The sequence below is a fragment of the Miniopterus natalensis genome, chromosome 1, assembly GCF_054644295.1.
Source record: "Miniopterus natalensis isolate mMinNat1 chromosome 1, mMinNat1.hap1, whole genome shotgun sequence".
NCBI lineage: Eukaryota > Metazoa > Chordata > Mammalia > Chiroptera > Miniopteridae > Miniopterus > Miniopterus natalensis.
This window is the reverse complement of record NC_142081.1, coordinates 122,732,539-122,756,660: the sequence shown is the minus strand read 5'-3', so window position 1 is coordinate 122,756,660 and position 24,122 is coordinate 122,732,539. Positions and strand designations below refer to the sequence as shown.

Below are 24,122 nucleotides of genomic sequence, written 5' to 3'. Positions count from 1 at the left end.
ATAAACTGAGTGCTTAGCCAGACTGAAAAACGCGATGTGAGCATTGCTGTCTGATTTCTATTTATGAACGATTTCACAACTTAAAATTTGTATTTGTACAGTGCTTTGTGCAAAGTTTATTTTTTGATATCTGTAAAGCATTTCAAATATTAAGGTTTCACATAACAAGGTTAAATTGGATTTCCAGGTCCCACCCCCCAGCCAGGGTAATTCGTTAATTAAGGTTGCACCCAGTGAATGCTTCCCTGGAAGATTTCTGAGCTTCCACGGGGAACCTGGTCTATGCTGACAGAACATATGGTGTGTTCTTAGATCTGCAGAAAGTATCAGGGCCCTTCTGTGTGGGAAATGGGACATGGGACAGAGTCAATCATGTTCCCATTCTTAAAGTTCATGCAACACAAAGCAGTTTGTACTTTATACAAGATTTTAAATAAAACTCTACAACATTATTCTTTTCATTCAAAAATTGTTAGGTGAAATATTTTTCCAATAGTTTTGCAATTATAACCAGTCACCTTGCAAGCTAGTATTTTTTAAAAAGTTATTATCATAGGATATAGAAATATTATTATAGGTATATAGTATCACAGGCTAAGGGGGTGAGGGGAAATCTTTCTTTCTGAAACTTCCCATTCCTTTCCTCTGCAACCTGTTCATTTGACTAAATGGCACATGACGTTTAAAATAAATGCCATCAGAGAAGAAAATAATATAATCTGTTCATTGTTTCATTATTTCAGTCTTTTTTCCCTTGGCTTGGTTTGATGAAGTAGGCATTTAATAGTTCTGCAGAGCATTGTGGCAAAGTCAGCATTTTGCTCATTGCTCATCTGGCCGCCAGGTGTGGAGCAAAAATACAGAGAAAGGACAATTCTGGACACGTGCATCGTCTTTAGAGGTTGTCAAAGAATATTTACTGTATTTTGATAGATTGTGTTGACACAAAAGAATTCTCCTTATACTGGATTTTTGTCTCATAATATGAATAACTTTAAAATATAGAGATAATTGAAATAATCAAAATTTTCACTTACCATTAAAATGAATTCATCTTTAGATTCTGCTCTCAGAGAATTGAAATTGAAAATCTGAGTAATGTCCTATTTAAAATTCAACTGAAAGGTGGCTTTTACTTTCAACAGCATTTTATTCTGAGTAATTTGATGACAAATTGAACACTTTCAATTTGTATTTTGGAACTTAAATATTTAGAACTGAAAATATTTCAGTGAAATATTTGAAAAAATAATATTTAATGCTTGTTGCACAAATAATTATTTATTGCTAAAATCACGAGGGGTTTTATGCTTTGCCTCTTGTTTATTTTGTTGGAGGATGGTTATAAAATTTTATTTGTAGAATTTATGTTTCAGTATCATTTAACCTAATATATTACCATGAAAATCAGGAAGATAAATTTGAGATTTGTATTAATTTCTGTCCTTCCCTAGACATTTTCAGTTGCTAGGTCAGATGCTAGGGATCAGATGCTAGGTCTTGACCACATGTAATGTCACCTTGGTGGTAGCAGATGAAATGTCATCCTTGACTTTCAGGAGCACATGAAGCAGCCATGTTACCCCCCCCCCCCCCCCCCCCACTGCATGGTATTGCTTCATTCCATCTGGCAGGGTTTCAGCTGTGGGCTTCTCTCCCGTTCCCATTGGGAGTTGAGGCCAGTCTTGACCACCAAGTCATTTGGCCAGGGTCCTGGCACTGCCCAGACGACTGAACAATTTGACGTGCTGTCACTCACCCTAATTGCCATTACGGCGTTTATCAATTCTGTTGCTTGGTGCTATGAGTTCTATTAAGTGCTTCACTACTCGTGCCCGAGCTAGCCATGCCCTTTGGACACTGGCATTGGACTGCTGTCTACCCTCTCTGGGTCCAACACTACCAACTCGTTAGTTTCTCCAGCCCTGATTTTTTCAGGTCTGGCGTCTCCAGGTCCCAGCTTTACCCTCAAGCCCTAAGGAGAGGTTTATGTAGATTACAACACATCAGTTTTTTTAGGAATGTATTTTCATGGAGGGTGGCATTTAAACTACTTCACTTGATACCCTTTGTTTTCTTTTTTTCCTCAGTGTAATCTCTTCTTGTTCATCAAGAAAGCCTGAACTTAAAAAAGAAAATTGTTTCCCCATATTTATTTATGTATGATATATTACCCCTAACTTGCATATTAGATCAAACTTAGATAATCAGTGATATTTCACTGAATTGATTCAATGCTAGCCAAATCTGAAGAGTTCTTGAGTTTTGTTAGTCTGTGCAACTTCATTACAGAATAAAGTACAATTTTATTTAGGCTTTTAAAAATCTTGAAAAAATAGCTTGAGGATCTCCTTCACTCATCTCAAGTGGGATTCATTCCTTTGTTGAATACATGAGTATATATATATATAAATATCAGGAATAAAAAACCAAGTTACCGACAACCAACGTTATGAACTCTTATGGAGACCAGTTAATCTAACGGTTGAGAGTATATGGTAAACCCATATTTGGTTTCATACCACCAGAATTGGTCAACATGTGTCTAAGCAACTGACAGTGTAATTCTGGTGGTCTGTTTCTCTAGTTGAGAATATGCAAGTGGATTTTGATTAAGATATATATCATTCCTATCTGGTTTACATTAAATAAGTCATAAGCATATTTTAAAGGTAACTTTTATATTAAAAGTAAAAAGATTTCAATACGTTCTTTCAGATTCTTAATACTACCATTAGAAGAGCCAGGAGAGTAAGTATTAGGAAAGCAACAAAAAGAGATTTCAGACTAAAGCACCCAAGCAGCTGGTTGATACCAGATCAATAAGAAGTCAGTACAATTTTAGGTACCTTTTGAAATCTCCCACCACATAGCTTGGTCTCAGCAGTAAAGAGAGTGTTTCTTGAATGCTCTCCAGAAAGTCACTACGAAACTCATATAAGCAAGTCCAGTGGTCTTGATTTAAATGTCTTTGCATAATCTTTCCAATTTCCCAACGACAGTATAGTTTTTTGGAATTCTTGACACATTGTACCCTTCAAAAATTTTAAAGTTTAATATAGATAATTTCATGTAACAATAACTGATATTATTTGTCACAGCAAATTTTGCATCTGACACCTTAATTTATGCCATTTTTGGAGCTTTCATTTCTTTATGTAGACTTAAGTTTCTGTCTGGTATCATATTTCCTCTTCCTGAAAAACTTTTTTTTTCTAGTTCTTATAGTACAGGTCTGCTGGCAATGAATTGTCTCCGCTTTTGTTTGTCTGAAAAAAAATTTTTTTTGGTCTTTATTTTTGACAACTATTCTGAGTGTAGAAGTCTGGATTGACATTTTTATTTTAATGCTTTGAAGATGTCACATTTTTTTTTTTTTTTTGTCTTGCATAGTTTTGTTTTTGTCTTCCCATTTAAAAAAACTTATCTTTATTGTTGAAAGTATTACAGATGCCTCCCCCCTCCGATTGATCCCTTCCACCTGTAAATTTTCATTTTGTTTCTCTAACGTGTCTTTTACTTTTGCAATGCCCTCAAAATTTTATCTTTGCTTTTCGATAGTTAGACTGTAATGTTCTTTGAGTGTTTGTTGTTTCTCTCTCTCCTTCTCTCTCTCTCTCTTCTGATTGAACTTCTGGAACTTGTGGTTTGACATTTTATTAGCCTTTGACAATTATTTCAATGCTCTCTTTTGCTCCATTCTCTCTCCTGTCTCCTCCTGAGACGCAAGTACACCTATGTTAGACTGTTTGATATTGTCCCACAACTCTTGGATGTTCTGCCTAGTAACTGTGAATTATGTTTTCCTCTTTGTTTCAGTTTGGGGAATTTCTTTTGACCTACCTTCAAATTCACTGATTGTTTTCCTCAGTTGTATTGAGTCTGTGATGAGTCCATCAGAGAAATTTTTTATATTTGTATTGTCTTTTTATTTCTAGTATTTCCATTTGACTCTTTTTTTTATATTTTCCTCCTCTATGCTGAAATTCCCTATCTATTATGTACCATGCATGTTGTTTGCCTTTTTTTCCTAGGTTCTTAACGTTTGAATTATAGTTATTATAAAGTCCCCCTCTTGTAGTTCCAAAATCTGGGTCATCTTTGAATCTAGGTCAATTGATTGCTTTGTCTCGTGACAATGGGTTCTTCTCTGCTTGCCCTTTTGTGTGTCTCATAATTTTTTATTGAATGCCAGACATCATGTGTAGACTAGTAGAGATTGAAGTAAATATTATTCATACCTGGAAATGGCATTCCTCTTTCTTTTTTTTTTTTTGGATCCTCACTGGAAGATATGTTTACTGATTTGAGAGAGAGGGGAAAGAAGAGAGAGAGAGGAAGAGAGAGACAGAGAAAGAAACATTGATGTGAGAGAGAAATCGATCAGTTGCCTCCCATGTGTACCCCAACCAGGGACTGAACTCGCAATCAAACCCGCAACCCTTTTGGTGTACAGGATGACACTCCAACCAACTTAGCCACCCAGCCAGGTGGCAGGCCTCTTCTTATGTCAGGCTGTGAGGGGCCGAGCCAATATAGCCAGAAGTTGTGTTGAGTTGAGCTTGGTTGTTGTTATGGTGCCTTTTAGAGGACCACAGCCTCCATATGCCCTTTGTGATAAGTGTGTGCTAGAGTGGGAGTGAGCGTAACGGAGCACTTGCTCTGTGTGCCGCTCCCCCCTTAGCTTTCAGTAGAACCCGTCCACCTGTGCTACAGTGAGGTTCTCTCTTTATGTATCTGTTCCTCCCTTGGTAATAGACTGCTACTGCCTGGTACTTCACAAGTGAGGCCGGAGATGGTTTTCCCTTGTTCTAACCAAAACTCAGCCTCTGGGAAGTGCTGTATGCTTGGCCCTTCGAGGTGATCTTTCTCAGGATTCCTGTCCCTCCTCCCTGTGGTGATCTACCTCTCTCTTGCATCTGAGGTTGACCTTGGTTAGGTGTTTCCTATCCCTCCTGCAATACTAGGAATCTCCACTTAGTATTAGTACAATCTCTAAGGCCTAAGACAATTTCCAACCCCTCACTCAGAGGAGGAGAATGTCTTTTATTTTCCCCTTGCCATAATATAGCTTCACCTATGCCATGTAAGCAAGAGCTGTGCTGCCCTCCCCGGCCCATTGAGAAGTGAATAGGGCTTGGCACCTGACACTTCTCCACTGATCACCTTCTTTGAGTCTGATTGGCCAGAGAGTTTGCTTCCCCTTTCCCAGGGGCTTGAGACTTTTGCTTACTAGGAAAAAAGAGCTTGAGGAAGGTACTTTTCTCTTAACAGCAGATGATCCCCTCCCCAAGCCTGCGCCATCATAAGTCTCCTGCCCTGTCCTCAGTTTTTCTGATGAGCATCTGGTAGGAGACAATGAAAAAAACTGTGAGCATGAACTCTTCTTTCAACATGAGCCCCCAGCTACTTCAGACTGCTCTGCTAACCTATACTTGCCCTTCAGTAGTTCTTTATATTTTTGGCTTATTTTTTGTACCTGTTTGTGTTGCAACTTTCATGGTGCTGCTTCTGCTATAGGTGAGACTGTTCATGCGTCATATTTCTCTTTGGAGGGCCTCACTCCTCTGGAATGCAGGTTACCTAGCTGTGATTTCATTTCTCTGATAAGTTCAAGAAAAGTTGCCATTTTGTAGTGTATCTGGATTTTTCTTGTTAGTCTGGGAATGGCTTTTTTTTTCATCCTATGTGGGAGCCAGAAGTCTGAATTTCTTTCTTGTATAAAACAGACTTATGCTTATACAAAATTTGCTCAATAAAGTAAAAAAAGAATGCTGTCACCCAGAGATAATCATTGAAAATCCCTTGTGAGCACCCTTTGAGACAAGTCCTGATGCAGATTTGCACGCACAAGGTATGGGAGGCCTCATTCAATGACACTTAATGTGCAGTATTTCCCTCCATAGAAGTAGCACAATTTAATTAACCAATTTCTATCAACTTACTGGTGCCTTCCTGAGATACTGTTTCTCTTCTATTGCTGTTATAAACAATGGCTTCATCATCTTTAATAGAGACATTTCTGTCATGGAAGGATTTGATTACAAATTTTTTAGATTGGATAATTTGATAGAAGACGTCTATGCTGCTTCTACATCTGACTTCTTGCAGTGAACATAAACTCTAGGGTGATCTGGAGCCAGGTGAAGAGTCCAAGACCCACACTGAATTTGGTGGGCTTCCAGGCCTTTGAGAAGACATGCTTGAGATTTGCATATGGCCTGGATCAACCTGATTCCATAGGGCTTCATAGCCCAGTCATCTGTCAAAATGTTTCTGAGGCCCTGGGCAGACATGGAATGGCACCCTTGGGCACATCAAATGAAGAAAGTCTTGTCTCTAGCTTAATGATCTTGTTAGAAGCAAATTCACTGGTGTTACATGTAGAAAAATGTTTTGTTTTGACTTTTGGCCTCCACAATGATTAGTGTGCATGATTGCATACAGCCTTATATTTTAGTCTCAATGTTCCTAATTCTCAAGTGTCTTCTTTCCAAATTATAAGTATGTGAGGTTGGTTCTCCTCTCTTCATGTGGTTTTGTCAGTCCTTCCTCCCACTAACCACCACCCACTGGCACATTACTGGTGTTCAAAAGGAGTTGTTTGCTTAGGAGTTATAAAGAAAAAACATTAATATAAAAGTCAAGATTTATGAAGTTTTAGGACAGAAGATCATTTTCAAGATGTGTTAGAGGGATTGTTTTGAGAGTAATATAATTGATGATTTAAAAGAGAAAGAAGCAAGGAGGCATTAAGGCCAGAAAGTCAAAGTTTCAGAAGAGGTATGTTTGTGGAAATCAGGAGAGATTAAAGAATGTAATGACTCCTTCATTGACAAGAAAAAAGAGAAAGAAGACATGATAAGGAATATGGCTGCTCTATGGTGGTTAATACACATAATTGTACTTCTATTATTACAAACCTTGGCTGTCCATTCCTAATTTAGATGATTATATTTATCAAATGTTGGTTTTTAAAAACATTTTTAAGCACTTGAAAAGGGAAGCAAATTCAATAATTATAACTCCTGTTATAAAAGAACCTCATTTCTTAATTTTATGAATTTTTAGTTATAATTATATATACAAATTTAAAAGAAAATGAGAAATGCTTGTAAGAAATTATTTCTGATCACAATTATCTTTATAATTGTTAATTTACATTTTCCTCTTTAGGAAGCTATCTTCCTAAAGCTATCTACTTTTATATTAATATTACCATTCATTCTCACCTCTAGCTATTGTTCAGCAGTCCAATATTTGCACCTGTCAATGAAGTAGCCACATAAAGACCAGCATGTGTATTCCAGAGAAAGTGGAATGTCAGCAGCTGACAAAACAAAATGACAGTTTAATGTGGACAGAGCCAGGATTCAATATAACGTGCTATAGCAAAGTTGAAAGGTCAACTCAGACTGGAGAGCAAACACTCTAGTCTACTGTGGTGCTTTTCTTCCCCCCCTGAAAAGAGAAGCTATCTTTGTCATTGTCATTGTCAGAGTATTGTCTTTTGGAGAGGTTGGATAATTATTTGCTTTACAGAAAATATGCGTTAGCACAGTGTTATCTCTATCACAGAATCCATCATTTTATGAGAGTCCCAAAAAGGGAGCTTTGAAAATTGGAACTAATTTTTACTGTATGTGAATTTAAACACAGAGTCTTTTTCATAAACTTTCAATTACTAATATGACTTTGGATATAGTAAATAAAAATAAATGTCTTTCCACATGGAAGCTTATTTCATTTTACCAATTTGTTTTTCTAACTTTCTGTGGATAAATTTTTAAAATTTGGCTTACTTGTTTTCCTGTGAGCATATTCGCAAATGCCCTCTGAAGTTTGTGGTTCTTACCCCAGTGATTTCCTAGGTCCATGTTAACCAATTGGCAGTGAATTCACTCTGAACTCCTCTGCTCTGGGAGGGAGGAATTTGAGTGGATCATGTGCCTTGTGTGAGAACAAATAAGTGGAAGGATTCCCAAAAGTGCATGCCTTCAGTCACTTTGGTGACCCCCACTTTTTTGAAGCCAAGGAAAGCTGATGATAACAAAGACTTCTCATTGTTTTTGTCAAATTGGTGGTGGTGTGTCTTAGGCTTTCTCCTTGGGTAGCTTCCTGTCATGTGAGCCTTGTGAAGACTAATCACTATGCTGATGGTGGTAGGTGGTAGTTTCCTCTAGGAAGTTTGAGATACAGTGTAGACAACTAAGGGAAAAATTATTTGGGGAATTTTAGGACCACCAAAGGGCTCTCCAGGACTGTGGGGACTGGTGGAGTAGGAGTGAGAGTTTAGAGAACTAAGTAAGAGTAATGGGTTAGGACCCAGGTTCAGGATTAAGTCAGTCCTGAGGATTCTCCTATAAGCCAGGTATAAACCAGAACTACAGGTCAGCCATGCCTAGGCACAGCCTTCTATCCCTCACCTTATGCTTTCTATTTCTGTAAATTTCATAAATGGTCTTATTCAAGTCTTCAGCTGGTGACTCCAAAATCTGTCTCGAGAATTGACCCCATTGACCCCACTCCCAGCTTCCAGGCCCTTGTCGCAGTTTCCTGTTGTGGGTTTTCATTTGATTGTGCCATGGATACCTCAGGCTGTGACTGAAACTGCATTTATCAAAGTCTTCCTCATTAAAAAGAAGAAAAAAGAAGGAAGGAAAGAAGGAAGGAAGGAAGGGAGGGGGAGGGGGAGGGGGAGGGGGAGGGGGAGGGGGAGGGGGGGAGGGGAGGGGAGGGGAGGGGAGGGGAGGGGAGGGGAGGGGAGGGGAGGGGAGGGGAGGGGAGGGGAGGGGAGGGGAGGGGAGGGGAGGGGAGGGGAGGGGAGGGAAGGGAAGGGAAGGGAAGGGAAGGGAAGGGAAGGGAAGGGAAGGGAAGGGAAGGGAAGGGAAGGGAAGGGAGGCTTGCATACAAAATTGTCCTTATTTCTATTATTTTTTTCTTATCATAATGAGTAAGTACCATTCTCCATCTAGTTGCTCAACTGAGAAATTATAGGCAGTTCTCTTCTCACTCAAAAAGTGCCCTACATTCTACCTCTTTCATAATTCCTCTCAAATATGTCCTCTCTACTTTAGCCCAGTTTTGTTTTCTGTTTTATCTTCATTGCTTTGAACATTTTCTGGCACATAGTAGGAATTCAGCAAATATTTAATGAGTGAAAGAACAAAGAAAATAAAGCCACTGGCCCTGTAGGAAACAGTTAATTTAGGAAACAGACACAACTTTAAGAGCCATTTTAAAAAGAAATACATTTTGGAAAACATTCAAGAGAAACTTTTATCCATTAAGCAGGGCAGGCTGCTATGAAAAAGGAACAGTCTGAGGAAAAGAACAATTTCTTGGAAGTGGCAAATTTAAAAAATGGCAATGGGCAGGTTGAATAATAAAACTGACAGCTGAAGATCTAATTAATAATCTGGACGATAAAGTGGGGAAAAAAGTCTCTTAGGAATAGTGCAAAATAGCAGACAGAAATTATGACAAAAGTTACACAGTGGTTCCACAAGAAAATAAAGCAAAGTGTTCCAAAGGGGGGAAAACTTTGAACCATAATTCTTATATCCAATTAAAATCTCAATTGAGTATGCAAAAAAAAAAAAGGTTTGCAGGATGAAATGGACACCATGAAAAGGAGAAACTTGGTATGGCTGAGCAGTGAGGGAAGCTAGAAAGAATTAAAAGTTGAAACATTAAGCTAACACTTGGGAGAGACTTCTTTCAGTGGCAAAGTATAGTAACAGGTTTATACTTCCTTCTTTATAGATCCTTACATTGCTTACTCTTGTAGTAAACAGTATTTACATAAACACATTGTTAATGTTCTCTAGATTGTAGTTTTTAGATCCATGTGTGATAAAGCATGGAGGACTTGATCATAGTTAGAGAACAACGCTATACACATTGACAATGTCTAAATAACATTCCTTCTAAAATCTTGGAAGTTGGGTGAGTGAATATGTTGGAAAACATAAAAGGCTAAATAAATTCCCCATTTTCTCACAGTGAGTAGTTAATATATCAAGTATACAAGTTTACATATGTTAAAATCATAATAAAAGCAACGACAGGCATGTGAGGGAGAGGGTGGAAGGTAATGTGAATGTTCTGAAATCTTAATCTTTATATGTAGGGAGCCCAAATCAATAAAGGCTATAATGATAATGATGAGAAAAACTAAAAAACAAAAACACACAAACACCTTAGCTTCTGGGAAGTAAGAGTTCTATGTTCCTGTGTACTATTCTATTTGCAGTTTGTTCTTTAAGTATGTGCATACAATAGCTATCATTTAAAAATCTACGGTCATGAAAGCTAATGAAGAAGTCAATAGCTTAGTATACAGAAATAAACTAATATTTGTGAAGTGTCTGACACAGAGAAGGCACACAATTAATTATAGTGTTATGGCTGTTACTACAAATTTTATTTTTATATGTGGTAGCTGATGTCAGCTTGGTTCTCACTGCTCTTTCAGATATAAGTATAATTTGGGTCAAACCAATATTGTGCTTTGTAGTAGCCTAGAGTGTGTCCCGTGGTTTCTGCAGATGTCACAGCATCTTCTGGTGGCTGTCACTGTGAATGGGCTCCTTCTTCCACTGAACTATGTCAGTTTCTAGTCTCATTGCGCTGTTTGCCATCCCAGTTCTCATTTTGTTTAATTAGGTGCTGAATTCAATCCAGTTCTGTGATTTCTACTAAAAACACCCACTCACATGACATCTTTGCATTTGTAAGTTTGAGGAAGTTGAAGAAAGTTAACTGACAGGGACAGCTTACATCACCATGATGCCATTTCAAGTTGAATATTGGACATCACCCCTGGCCACTGATCGGCCGTAGCTTCACCGCATATTAGACTGTGGTCTTGCCTGGCCGTTGTCTCCTCTGTCTCTCTTTTCATCTCCCACTTCTGATTGCTTGGGGGAGCTTGAGGTCCCTTTTATTTTATTCTCAGGACTCTCTGACTCCTACTCTCAGACTTGCCTCCAGACCCTCCTTGGCAGAGCCTACTCCATGAAGATGGGCAACAGATCAAGGGTCTTTGGGTCACAGAATCCACTAGAGAAGTTAGTGGTGGCAATAAGGAACACTTTTTCTTTCTATTGTTTAGGCATATAGCAATAGCTAACCAAGCCGATTTTTATATTCACTATATTTTCTCACTGCCATCTACTCTCCTCATCATCAGAGAGATATAGTAGCAAAAATTCACCTGAGTATCATTTAAAATAAAAGACTGTTTTAAAACTGTGTCTTCACACCTAATAACTGCCCATTTCATTTTTAAAAAGGATACTGGTAAAATGTGGCCAATATACAATTATACAGAAATGTATTTAAATAAACATTAGTGGGAAAGTTGGTTTTAATGGACTATAATTGTCCAATTGCAAATGAAATGTACAAACATGGAGCTTTATAAATGGGATAAGGCAGAGAAGATCCTGTGAGACTATGGTTGGCATATTTTAAGTCTCAGTTGCCTTTCTCTAAGCTTCAGAGAAACCATTTCTTCATGCATTAATTGAAATGTTATACAGGGTGGGGCAAAAGTAGGTCTATGGTTGTTCATATGGAAAGTAATACAATAATTAATAAATAATAATACAAAAATAAACTCTGTTTCATGTACTCACAACTTTAAACCTACTTTTACCCCACCCTATATTTATCTTGGTTTATTTCTTTGCCAGGTTGAACATGCAACACCTGCTGAGACCCATGAAGATGGAGCGGTAAAAACATCAGAGGATAAGATATAATAATGACTGATATAACCATTATTATTAACATCCATGTTCTGCAGATTGATGCTGGCTATTAGAAAGTAGCAATGACTCTGATGGGAAATTAGCTTTATGAAGAGACAGGACATGATTGCCTCTACAGTGTGATTCTGGGGTACATCCCTGCCACACTCAAAGAAATCTCTCTCATTCTTGAAATGCCTACAATCCCACTGTTAGAGATTCATTCCTTGTGCTAAAAAAATTTTCCCTTGGAAAGTATAAAGAATATTGAGAAATAATATAAAGCTGTAATGTGATTGAGTTGGTCAGATCCTTTCCTGAGAACAGTTTTATAGAAAAAGGAAACAGACAAGTGGAAGCAGTGGCTGCCTATGGTGAAGAGCAGGAGAGGCCACAATAAGAAAAGGAAAACAAGATTTAGAAAAAGGGATGCTGGCAGAGGGGAGGGGTAATGAAGATAAATTTGGTTGCTTCATAATGCTGTCTAGAGCTAGCTGCTTCTCAGTGAATCATTTACAGGCAGCAGAGATGTGGGATCTTAAATTCTTCTAATTTATGGGAATTTGCCAGTAAATGTAACTCACTGTTCCCTCAAATCACTTTTAATAGTAGTTAGAATGCCCACTATGTATCAGAAATGACCTTTCAGATTTATGGAGAAAAGGTGTATTGTTCATGTAATTAACTTTATGATGTATTTTCTATTAAAAGGCTGAAGGCAAACATGTTTTGGAGAAGGAAATAGCATCATTAAAGGCAAAATTAGAGAATGAGAAAAAGTTCAAAGAAAGGTACTGGAAATAATGATTCATAACTGTTCATTTGTAGCTAATACAAAATTTAACCATTTATAAATTTATCACAGGTTTCAGAAGGAAGCAGACCGGATAAGCAAAGCCTGGGAAAAGAAATTCCAGATTCTCAGGAACAGGTATAGTGTGGTGGTATATACAAATTCTAGTTATAAAAATGTGACTAATCTTTTAAGGAAACGAGGGGGAATTTTTTGGTACATGTTAATTAATAGAAAATGCCCTCAGACACTTCTAGCAAGAAGTGCAAAATAATTGGCCTAAAACAGAAGAGTAGTCAAAGTCACTTCAAGGAAAAAATAATTTAAAGCTCTGTTTCATTTCCAATGTCAATGTTTCCACTTTTAAAAGATCAACAGGACAGACAATCCCTATTGATGCCTGGTTTAATCAGACCTACATAGCCATCTTTCTTCAAAAGGCTGTTAAAATGTTTTTCTGCTCATTTGCACATATTCATATGTAACTGGTCTATATCTTCTTTGCAAAATTGCTTTATATACTAGATCCCCTTCCCTTTTTCAGACACAACACCAACTCCTTAATTCTCAGATCTAATTTTCATTCAGATAATTATTTTAATTTCTCTTCCCTATGTCATCTTTTCTTTTTAAAGATGGAGAAAGTAAAAAGAAATGAAGAAAGTAGCACTAAAGTACTGAAAAAGCTAAAAGCAATGCCAAGTAGAAAAAAATGCGTTTCTTTTTCTTGTCCTAGTATCTTAACATTAAGACTCTATATTCTATTGTCTTGGTTTCTGCCATAATTTCCCCTAGATTCTCTTTTTTATCACATGTTGGAAATTTCTTTGCAAGGTTTTCTCACAGTCAAACATCAAGACAGAATAGATTCAATGTTGACCTGATGTCCAAGGTCACACTTGAGGCTCATACCTGACTTCGTGGGGTGATAATGCCATACATTTGCACTGCTTTTCATAAGCATACACTGTGTGTGTGTAAAATTCTGTACATTGCTGTATACATGGCACTAAAATAATTCAGGTGTCACATTGAGAATCCGCATAACAGAAATACTACCGGATGACAGGTGAAGGTTCTCCTCTGTGTGGAAAAACGTTCTGCTTTCCACTCCCGCTGGTGTTTCACATCTGTGCTGATAACTACTTTGTGCTCTGAAAAAATGCCCATATTAATACTTGCCCTGATCTCTCACAGAGTTATCGCAAGGAGACCCTATAGATACAGGTGAAATGAGAGACTGAGAACCAAGGAAAGTTTAAATGCCCACTTAATTTCATTTCCCTGCGAATGGAATTCGGGTTCTCTCTAAAGCTGAGCAGAATGTCTTCCCCTTCCTTATTTCTAAGGAGCCCACGTTCATCCTAAGGTTTACCCTGTGTCTGTTCCTGTGGGATTCATCCTGTTCTCAGTGACCATTTATAGGAATGTCTCAGTTTCACTTCAGACTGATTTGCTGTTAACCAAGGTGTTGACAATCATATTCCTCATTTTAGTCTCTCCAGACTTTCTGTTGATATCTAAATATTTAGGGCTACAGGAGGTATTATTGCACCCTTTCTGTATGTTTTCTCATTTAATTGACTGACTAGAGCATAGTGTTGGGACGTAATGCATCATGCCTCTCTGGTTTGGTTTGATCACCAAGTGTTAATTCAAGGTGATGCGTGCAACCCCATAGAGAGTGTATGTATCCAGAGTGCTGTGTCACGGCGTGGTGTGGAGATTAATTGTACAGTTGCAGACTTGTGTGTGCTAAAATCGTTATTTCACTTCACAATAACAGATTGTAGATCAGCAACAATCATTTTTGTTTAGCAGAAGAAAAAAATTTACTTAGCCAGTTAATGTAACAGTTTAATCCAGTGATTTCTCAGCCAATTCATGATTTATATTCATTCCCAGCCAAATTTAGAGCTTCTTCTCCATGCTCCTTTTTTGTTTCTGCAGAGTTGGCTCTATTTCCAGGAAGAATGAACTTAAGCAGTTTTGACAAAGGCAGGGGCTAGTCCTTCCTCTTAACATGGCATGCCTGGCTCAGCTGCTGATGTCATCATTGCCTTTTTTCTTGGCACAAATGGTGCACAGGTGTGGCACATCAGCCCAGGAATAGATCACTACCTGGGTGATGCCACAGTGATGCAACCACTCCCATCTCAACCACAGGAGTTGGTCCTTAGGGACCTTTCTGAGCCAGGATACAAAATCAGTATACAAAAATCAGTTGTGTTTATTTTTTTTTCTTTCCAGTTGTGTTTCTGTACACTAACAGCAAACTCCCAGAAAGAGAAATAAAAACCAATTCCATTTACAATTGCATCAAAAAGAATGAAATACTTAGGAATAAATGTACCAAAGAAGTGAAAGACCTATACAGTGAAAATTATGACATTGATGAATGGGATTGAAGAAGACACGAAGAAATGGAAAGGCCCTCTGTGCTCATGCATCGGAAGAATTAATATTCTTAAAATGTCCATACTATCCAAAGCCATCTATAGATTCAATGCAATCCCTATCAAAATTCCAATGGAATTTTTCAAAGAAATAGGAAAAACAATTCTAAAATTTGTATTGAACCACAAAAAACCTGCAAATAGCCAAAACAGTTTTGGAAAAGAACAAAGCTGAAGGCATCATGCTTCCTGATTTGAAACTATAGTATAAAGCTATAGTACTCAAAACAATAGGGTACTGGCATAAAAGGTACTGGCATAAAAACAGACACAAAGATCAATGGAAAAAGAGAGAACCAAGAAATAAACCCACACATATGGTCAATTAATTTATGACAAAGGAGCCAAGAATTCTCAGTAGGGAAAGGACAGACTCCTCAATGAATGGTATTGGAAAAATTGGACAGCCACACCCAAAAGAATGAAACTGGAAGCCTATCTTATACCATATACAAAAGTCAGCTCAAAATGGATTAAGTCTTAAATTAAGATCTGAAATGAAACTTCTTAGAAGGAAACAGAGAGAGTAAACTTACTGCTATTGGTTTTGACAGTGATATTTTGGATTTGAAACAAAAAGCAAAGGCAACAAAAACAAAAATGAACAAATGGGACTACATCAGACTAAAAAGCTCCTGCACAGCAAAGGAAGTCATCATCAAAATTAAACTGCAACTTACAGAATGGGAGAAAATACTTGGAAATCATATATCTGATAAGGGGTTAATATAAAAAAATATATAAAGAACTCACACAACTCAATAGCAAACAACAGCAACAAATGGCAAAAGCAAGCAAACAAAAACACACACACCCAAACAATACAATTAAAAAAATGAGCAGAGGAACTGAATGGACATTTTTCCAAACAAGACATACAGATGTCCAACAGTTACATGAAGAGATGCTCAAAATCATTAATCACCAGGGAAATGCACATCAAAATCACAATAGGGTATCATCTCACACCTGTTAGAATGGCTATCATCAATAAATAAAAAAACGTATTGATGAGGATGTGGAGAAAAGTGAGCAAGTGAATACTTGTGTACTGTTGGTGGGGATGTAAATTGGTGCAGCCACTATGGAAAATAGCATGGAGGTTCTTTAAAAAATTAAAAATAGAACTACGATATGATTCATCAATCTCACTTCTGTGTATATATCCAGAAGACAAGAAAATAGGATACTGACGATATAGCTTCAATTCCATGGTCCATTGCAGCATTATTCATTATATAACATATTTTTACAAACGTTAGAATCATCTTGTACAAATTAGTCTGCAATTTGCCCTTTTTACTTAACACTCTATTTTAGACAGCTTTCCTCATCAGGACACTGAGATACACCTCCTTCATTTTAATGGCTACATGGTCCTTTTATATATGTGCATTATAATTTATCTAACTAGTTAGGCTGATTAATTTTTTCCATTATAAACAATGCTGCATTGAATATTCTTGGTTTTTCTTAATATACTATTGCTATTACTTCTGTAATAGTAATGCCTTGAAGTAGTTTTGATGGATCAAAAGATGTACAGTTTTGCTTGGCCAGTGTGATTCAGTTGTTGAGTAGGTCATGGTTCCATTCCCCGTCAGGGCACACGCTCAGGTTGCAGGCTTGCTCCCCAGGAGGGAGCCAATCAATGATTCTCTCTCATCATTGATGTTTCTATATCTCTCCATTCCTCTCTCTGAAATAAATTTTTAAAATCATATTTTTTCAAAAAGGGTGTACAGTTTTTTTAAACAAATTTTTAAAAAATGCTAATATACTTAAATTCTCTTTGTACCCTCACTCTAGTCCTATTCCTCTCATTTCTTTCTCAGACATCAACATAATAAATTTAGTGTTTATTGTTCCTTTGACATTTTTAAACTTTTTTTTTTACTATAAATTTATAGCTGAGTAAAGATAAATAATAAAAAGTATTTTGTGTGCTTTAAAACTGTAATGTACACCCAGAGAAACAAGATGGCACGTAGGTAACAGCTGCACCCGCCGCCTCCCGCAACCACATCAAAATTACAACTAAAATACAGAACCACCATCCCTCAGAGCCTCCTGAGATCCGGCTGAACAGAAGCCCCACAACCAGGGAGCTGGAGAAGCACCGAGACCGGCAGGAGGGGCGCAGACGCGGGCGGATCGGGGCTGAATCGCAGAGAAGGGGCTGCGGGCCCACACCCGGGCCGAGGTTGAAACCTGGGAGGGAATCTCAGTGGCAGAGTTTTCCCAGAGGAGTGAGGGTCCCAGCCCCACAGCAGGCCCCCGGCCCAGGGCTCCAGGGCTGGGAAGAGCCGTCCCCACAACTCCGGGCTGTGAAACCAGCGGGGACTGTCCCTGAGGGTCGCGGAGGCTGCGGGAGCCCCAGCAGCTCCTCTCAAAGGGCCCGCGCACGGACTCACTCGGACGTTCCCTCTGAGCCCAGCGCCGGGCAGCAGCCTGAAAGGACCCGGGACACTCGGGGAGGAACTAACCTGCCTGAGATCCGGGCGAGAGCTGGAGGGGCGGCTTCCTCCCAGGCAGAAGAGCTGCAGAGGCCATGGCTCCTTTGGCGAGTCCTCCCCACACAGCCGGCAGGCAGACGCCATATTTGAATCAACAGCTCCTGCCTCACACCTTTGGCCCCGCCCCATGATCCTGGAGGCCCCGCCCCGGGATTCCCGGAGGCCCCACCCCTCCCCACCTGCAGCTCATCCAGGCCATTTCCAGGGGCTTTTCTATGCAATGGGCCTTTCGAGCTTCATGCTTAGGACTTTCCTAAAATCTCTCAAATAAGCAGCAGCATGCCCCATATGGCTTGATAAGTGGCCCCAGGCCTGGCACTAGCGGCAGCTGCACTGGCTCATAGCTTGGCCTCTCCTGGACACCTCCAAGCCCAGTACAAGTAGCGGCCAACTACAGTTTGTTGTGTAGCTCATGCTGGGTGGCCCTGGGCAAGGCACTGGCACAGGCTCACTCTGCACCTCCCAGGAGGCTCCAGAGAGAGTGCACCTGGTGGTCAGACTCAACCACACTGGATTACAACCCTACCACATCCACGAGTGACACTCGAGGGGTGCACTTGGTGAACACCAAAGCTCCACTGAAGTAAATCCTGATCCATAAGGGTGTCTTCAGCACAGCAGCTCTCTGGCTGTAGTTGCAGCTGGTCCTCACAGCTGATTGGCCTGGGGGTCAGTTCCTCCCAGGGATGCCAACAGCAACTAAGGCTCAACTACAACAGGACAGTGCACACAGCCCACACAGGGGAACACCTAGAAGGCCCAGCTCAGGTGACTGGGGAGGCTGAGCCACTGGACCCTACAGGACACCTACTACACAAAGCCACTCTACAAATTCCGGGAGACATAGCAGCTGTACCTAATACATAGAAATAAACACCTGGAAGCAGCCAAAATGTGGAGGCGAAACATGTCGCAAAGGAAAGAACAGAAGAAATCTCTAGAAGAGGAACTAAATGAAATTGATCCAAGCAAGCTAACAGATAGAGTTCAGAATTTTGTTTATAAGGATGTTTAAGCAGATGGTTAGGGAAATAACTGAGGAAATCAATAACATAATAAAGTACCGATTTGAAATGAAGGCTACAGGAACTGAAATGAAGAATAATTTACAGGGAATCAGCAGTAGAGTAGAGGACGCTGAGAATCAAATCAGCAATTTGGAACATGAGGAAACAAAAAACACCCAACCAGAAGAGCAAAAAGAAAAAAGAATCCAGAAATATGAAGATAGTATAAGGAGTCTCTGGGACAACTTCAGGAGGCCCAACATTTGTATTATTGGGTGCCAAAAGAGGCCCAACATTTGTATTATTGGGGTGCCAGAAGGGGAAGAAAGAGACCAAGAAATTGAAAACCTATTTGAAAAAATAATGACAGAAAACTTCCCCTACCTGGGGAAAGAAATAGACTTACAAGTCCAGGAACCACAGAGGGTCCTAAACAAGAGGAACCCAAAGAGGCCCACAGCAAGACACATCATAATTAAAATGCCAAAGGTTAAAGACAAAGAGAGAATCTTAAAAGCAGCAAGAGAAAAACAATTAGTTACCTACAAGGGAGCACCCATTCAACTGTCAGCTGATTTCTCAACAGAAACTTTGCAGGCCAGAAGGGAGTGGCAAGAAATATTCAAAGTGATGAAAAACATGGAACTATAACCAAGATTCCTTTACCCAGCAAAGCTATCATTTAGAATTAAAGGTCAAATAAAGTGCTTCATAGATAAGAAAAAGCTAAAGGAGTTCATCACCACCAGACCGGCACTACAGGAAAAGTTGAAGAGTCTTCTTTAAGAAGAAGCTAATGAACAAAAGAATCTGACAAACTAAATAGATCCAGAGACATTGACACATGCAACAGATGATCATATTTCAGAGGAAAGAGGAAAGGGGGGTGGAGGGTGGGAAGAGATTAACCAAAGAAGTTATATGCATATATGCATAACCCATGGACACAGTTAATAACGGAGTGAAGGCCTACGGAGGGGGTGGGAGCGAAGTGGAGGGGGTCAATTGGGGAAAATTGGACACCTGTAATACTCTCAACAATAAAGATAAATTAAAAAAATAAATAGGATTCCCAGTTAAAAATATATATATAATGTACTTTAACAATCATAATGTACTTACCAATTTTTTCACTTGTTATAATTTTGAAATTTATTCAAGTTGATACTTAAGATTTATATATTTCAAGTGTTGTTTAATATTATATATTATAAATATATTATAAATATAAACATTCTACAGTTTATTTATCCCTTCCCTTTTTGGAGCATATTTAGATTGTTTCCAGTATTTTACTAATACAAACAATGTTGCAATAAACATTCTCGTTCATATCTCTTATCTTCTTGTACAAAAATTGGGTTACAAATATATATCCCCAGGAGGAAGTTTTGAGTCATAGTGCAATTCCATCAGAATCTGCTAGGTTATGCTGAAGTAACAAACAACCGTTCATTCTGCATGTCCTGTGGCACTTTCATTGTTATCTTCTCTCTAGAGTCCAGGCTGATACAGCATTTTCTACCTAGAATATGTCTTGGCAGAGAGCAAACAATGTACCAGCGATTAAAATTTCTGCCCAGAAGTGATACAAATCACTTTCTATTCGCACTTTAGTAGACAAAACATGTCATATGGGCCTTCTAAGTTCTAGATGGTGGTAACATATTGTCCTCTCTTGGGGAGGGGCATGACAGGGATGGGTTCACCAAATATGGGCAAACAGTAATCCAGTCTTCCCTTTGGGTGGCACATCTTCGCCGTTATGAGGAGACTCAGTCAGAATTTAGTCAGGAAACACCTGAACAAAGAAATTTTATATCAAGAAGTATTAGCTCACAGAAAATGGTTAATGGTTAACTACTAAAGGAGGTAAAGAGAATTCTAAAGAACAGAGGGTAATATAATGTAGGAAGCAGCTTTTACCTCCAGGGCTGAGGAACAGTGTTCTCCACTCTGAGATTCAAACCTTGTGGCATGTGTACTTGTGGCTCACTGGATGGTGGGCAAGTTCACTGAGGTGCTGTAGGCCAGGCTGCTCAGCAGGAAATCATCATCTGAGATACCAGCAAAACTCACCACCATACATCCCTGGCACACACACATTTCCTAGGGTACAATCAATTTTTTAATTGATCTGCTCTTGAGATTATTAATCCTGTGTTCTGCTATATCCATCCTACTATTTAGTTCACCTATGGAGTTCTTAATATTATATATGGTGTTTTCAGTTCTAAAATGGCTACTCTTTTTTTTTTTAATAGATTCCATTTCTCTGCTGAAATTCTCCATCTTTTTGTCCATGTTATCCATCTTTTCTTTTATTTTCTTGTATCTTTATTATAATAGTATTAAAGTCCTTCTTTGTTACTCTATTTTTTATTCATAGAATTCCATTTTTTAGCATATATAGTAACTTACTGTATAACAACTTTGTTGATACATAGTTTACATTCCATAAAATCACTCTTTTAAAGTGTGGATTTTAGTGTATTAACAGAGTTGGGCAATCATTGCCACTCTCTAAATCAGAACATTTTCATCAACCCGAAAAGGAACCCCATACCCACTGGCAGTTGCCTCCCATTCCCCTTTCTCTCAACCACTAACAGCCACTAATCTACTTTCTGTTGCTAAGGATTTGCCTATTCTGGACATTTCATATAACTGGAATCATAAAATACATGGCCTTTTGTGACTATCTTCTTTCACTTGGCATGTTTTCAAGTTCATTTATGATGCAGAATACATCAGTACTTTGCTACTTTTGACTGACAAATATTTCATTGTAGATGATACCACATTTTTATCCATTTTTTATTTATTAGACATTTGAATTATTTCTACTTTTTGGCTACTATGAATAATGCTGCTATTGACATTCGTGTACAAGATTTAGTGTGAACATATGCTTCAAAATCTCTTGTTTATACACATAGGAAGGAATTGCTGGGTTACATGATAATTCTATGTTTACCATTTTGAGGAACTACCAAACTGTTTTCCATAGTGGCTGCACCATTTTACAATTCCACAATAAGTGAGGGTCCTGATTTCTCTCTGTCCTTTTCAACATGTTACTGTCTTTTTGGTTTTAGCCATCTTTGTAGCTATGTAGTGGTACCTAATTGTGGTTTTGATCCATGAGTCACACAACTAACCTCTTCTAAGAGCCCCCCACCTCCCACCCCATGTGAGTGAATACTGCAATTATTTTTTCTCCCTGCTTGCTAGCCAAAGGTTGCCCAGCATGTACTTGGCTTTCTCTGCAGAGCATGCTTTCCTGATAGTGAATCTCTTAATTTTAGCATTATTTGCAATATAGATAGACTAAGAATTTTTTAGATTTTTAATAAGTTTGTTTGCTTCAATACATTGTAATCATTATTTTTGATGCTTAATTTCTCCAATCTTAAATTAATTGGAGCCCTTTAAAATTGACTACTTTGGGTTTTTTGACATAATCTTTGATGGCTCCCTTAATAATAAAATGTCTCAGGCTCATTTTGTACATTTATTGCTTCAGTTCTAGAAACAACCATTTTTGAAAAATGCCCTATTCGTTTTAGGAAGAAATCTTTAAAACTATGGCCTGGGCCCTCGGGGTGCTCACTGATACTGTGTTGCCATTACTTCTTCGTCTTTCAGGGCTGGAAAGTATGTAATTTTAAAAATGAAAGAATAAATTCATACTCATTTTAGAAGTTTTACTTGTATTTCTTTGCTGAAAATTCTAGTTCTTAACCACATGAACATCATGCTGGTTTGCTTTATCCCATGATTTGTATATAATCTAATTTCACTGTTGCTTTTATTTCAGCTTTCATGTCCTTAAGAATGAGATGTTTACTAGACATACATTGTACCGTCAGTTTGCAGTGCTTGCTGATACATCTTTCAATTGTATTGTAAGTACATATGATGTTTAGATGCTATCTGTCTCTTTGATATCTGCACATGACTCTCTGTTTTTATTTAACATTTATTGAACCCCTGCCCTTACAGGCTCTGGAGATAGTACATGACAGCCACTCTGCTAGATATTGAGGGCAGAAGATGAGTGCCTGAACCCAAATAGCTCAATTTGGTGTGAGATAGATGTGTAAACAAGTTGTTACAATGCAATATAGTTGAGCTATAACAGAGGCAAGTGAAAATTTCAAAGGAGGGAGGACTCATTCCAGTTGGGAAGTAACTGTCAGTCGGACTATTTGTGGGGCATTGATAGAATGTTGGGACATATCAAAGCTCAAGATCCAAGTAGCCAGTCATTTCCAAAGGGTCAAAGAAGATTAAAGAATCTGTCCCCGGTACCATGCCATTCATTTTCATATTAGAAGTCACTTGTAGATAAAGCCCAGTCCTAAAATAGGCAAATTTTTAAGCTGTTAACTTAATGATTTTACTTGAGGATTGTAAAGGTAAATCATGCCCAGTATAGAAATATATTCAATAAATTTCAAGTAAATAACTAAATTACCATGCTATAAATGCTATGATGCTAAGTGTTCTGGGGACAAGTCAAGCTTCTGGGAAAGGAAAAAAATATGTAAAATATGATCTTTTGCTTCAAGAGGCTTACAATCTAAAATCACTATCTTTTTAAATTTTTCAACATTTTTTTTCACTTAAAGACTATTTTCTAAACTTATGTAGCTGCGAGCGATCAAAGAACTTAGGGCCTTGGCAAGATAATATTGAATTAATTCGAGTATTTTTAATTTTTAAATTACAGTTGACATATAATATATTAGTTTCAGGTATATAATCCTGTGATGAGACATTTTTATAACTTAGGAAGTGATCACCTCAATAAATCTGGTACCTATCTGACACCATATATAGTTATTACAATATTATTGACTATTCTCTATGCTGTACTTTACATCCCCATCATTGTTCTGTAACTTCCAATTTGTATTTCTTAATTCCTTCACCTTTTTTAATCTATCCTCCCAAGGCCCCCTTCATCTGGCAACCATCAAAACATCCTCTCTATCTATGAGACTGTTTCTGTTCTGCTTGTTTGTTTATTTTGTCTTTTAGATTCCACATATAAGTGAAATCTGACATTTGTCTTTCTGTCTGACTTATTTCACTAAACATAATATCAGCTAGGTCCATCCATATTGTTACAGATGGCAAGATTTCATTCCTTCATTTTATTTTATTTCTTTATTTATTTTTATTTTATTATTTTATTTATTTTATTTTTTACTGATTTCAGAAAGAGGAAGGGAGAGGGAGAGAGATACATCAATGATGAGAGAGAAACATTGATTGGCTTCCTCCTGCATACCCCCTACTGGGGATTGAGCCCGCTACCCTGGCATGTGCCCTGACAGGGAATCGAACTGTGACCCCCTGATTCACGGGTTGACACTCAACCACTGAGCATCACTGGCCAAGCAAGATTTTATTCTTTTTTATGACTGAATCATATTCCATTGTATATATGCACCAAAAACAACTTCTTTATCCATTCAACTATTGATGGACACTTAGGTTCTTCCATATCTTAGCTATTGTAAATAATGCTGCAATAAGCATATAAATGCAATTTAGTGTTTTGAGTTCTTCAGATAAATACCCAG

At 38.2% G+C, this 24,122-nt stretch overlaps 1 protein-coding gene across 1 annotated transcript in view; it reads left to right on the top strand.

Moving 5' to 3' along the window:
• Positions 1 to 24,122, top strand: part of C1H10orf67 (chromosome 1 C10orf67 homolog) — a 95,857-nt gene that overhangs the window by 50,284 nt on the left and 21,451 nt on the right. Inside the window, exons 11-13 of the mRNA XM_087822655.1 lie at positions 12,468 to 12,547; positions 12,622 to 12,687; positions 22,349 to 22,436. Of these exons, the coding sequence (XP_087678781.1) occupies positions 12,468 to 12,547; positions 12,622 to 12,687; positions 22,349 to 22,436 (234 nt within the window). The remainder of the gene's footprint in view (positions 1 to 12,467; positions 12,548 to 12,621; positions 12,688 to 22,348; positions 22,437 to 24,122) is intronic.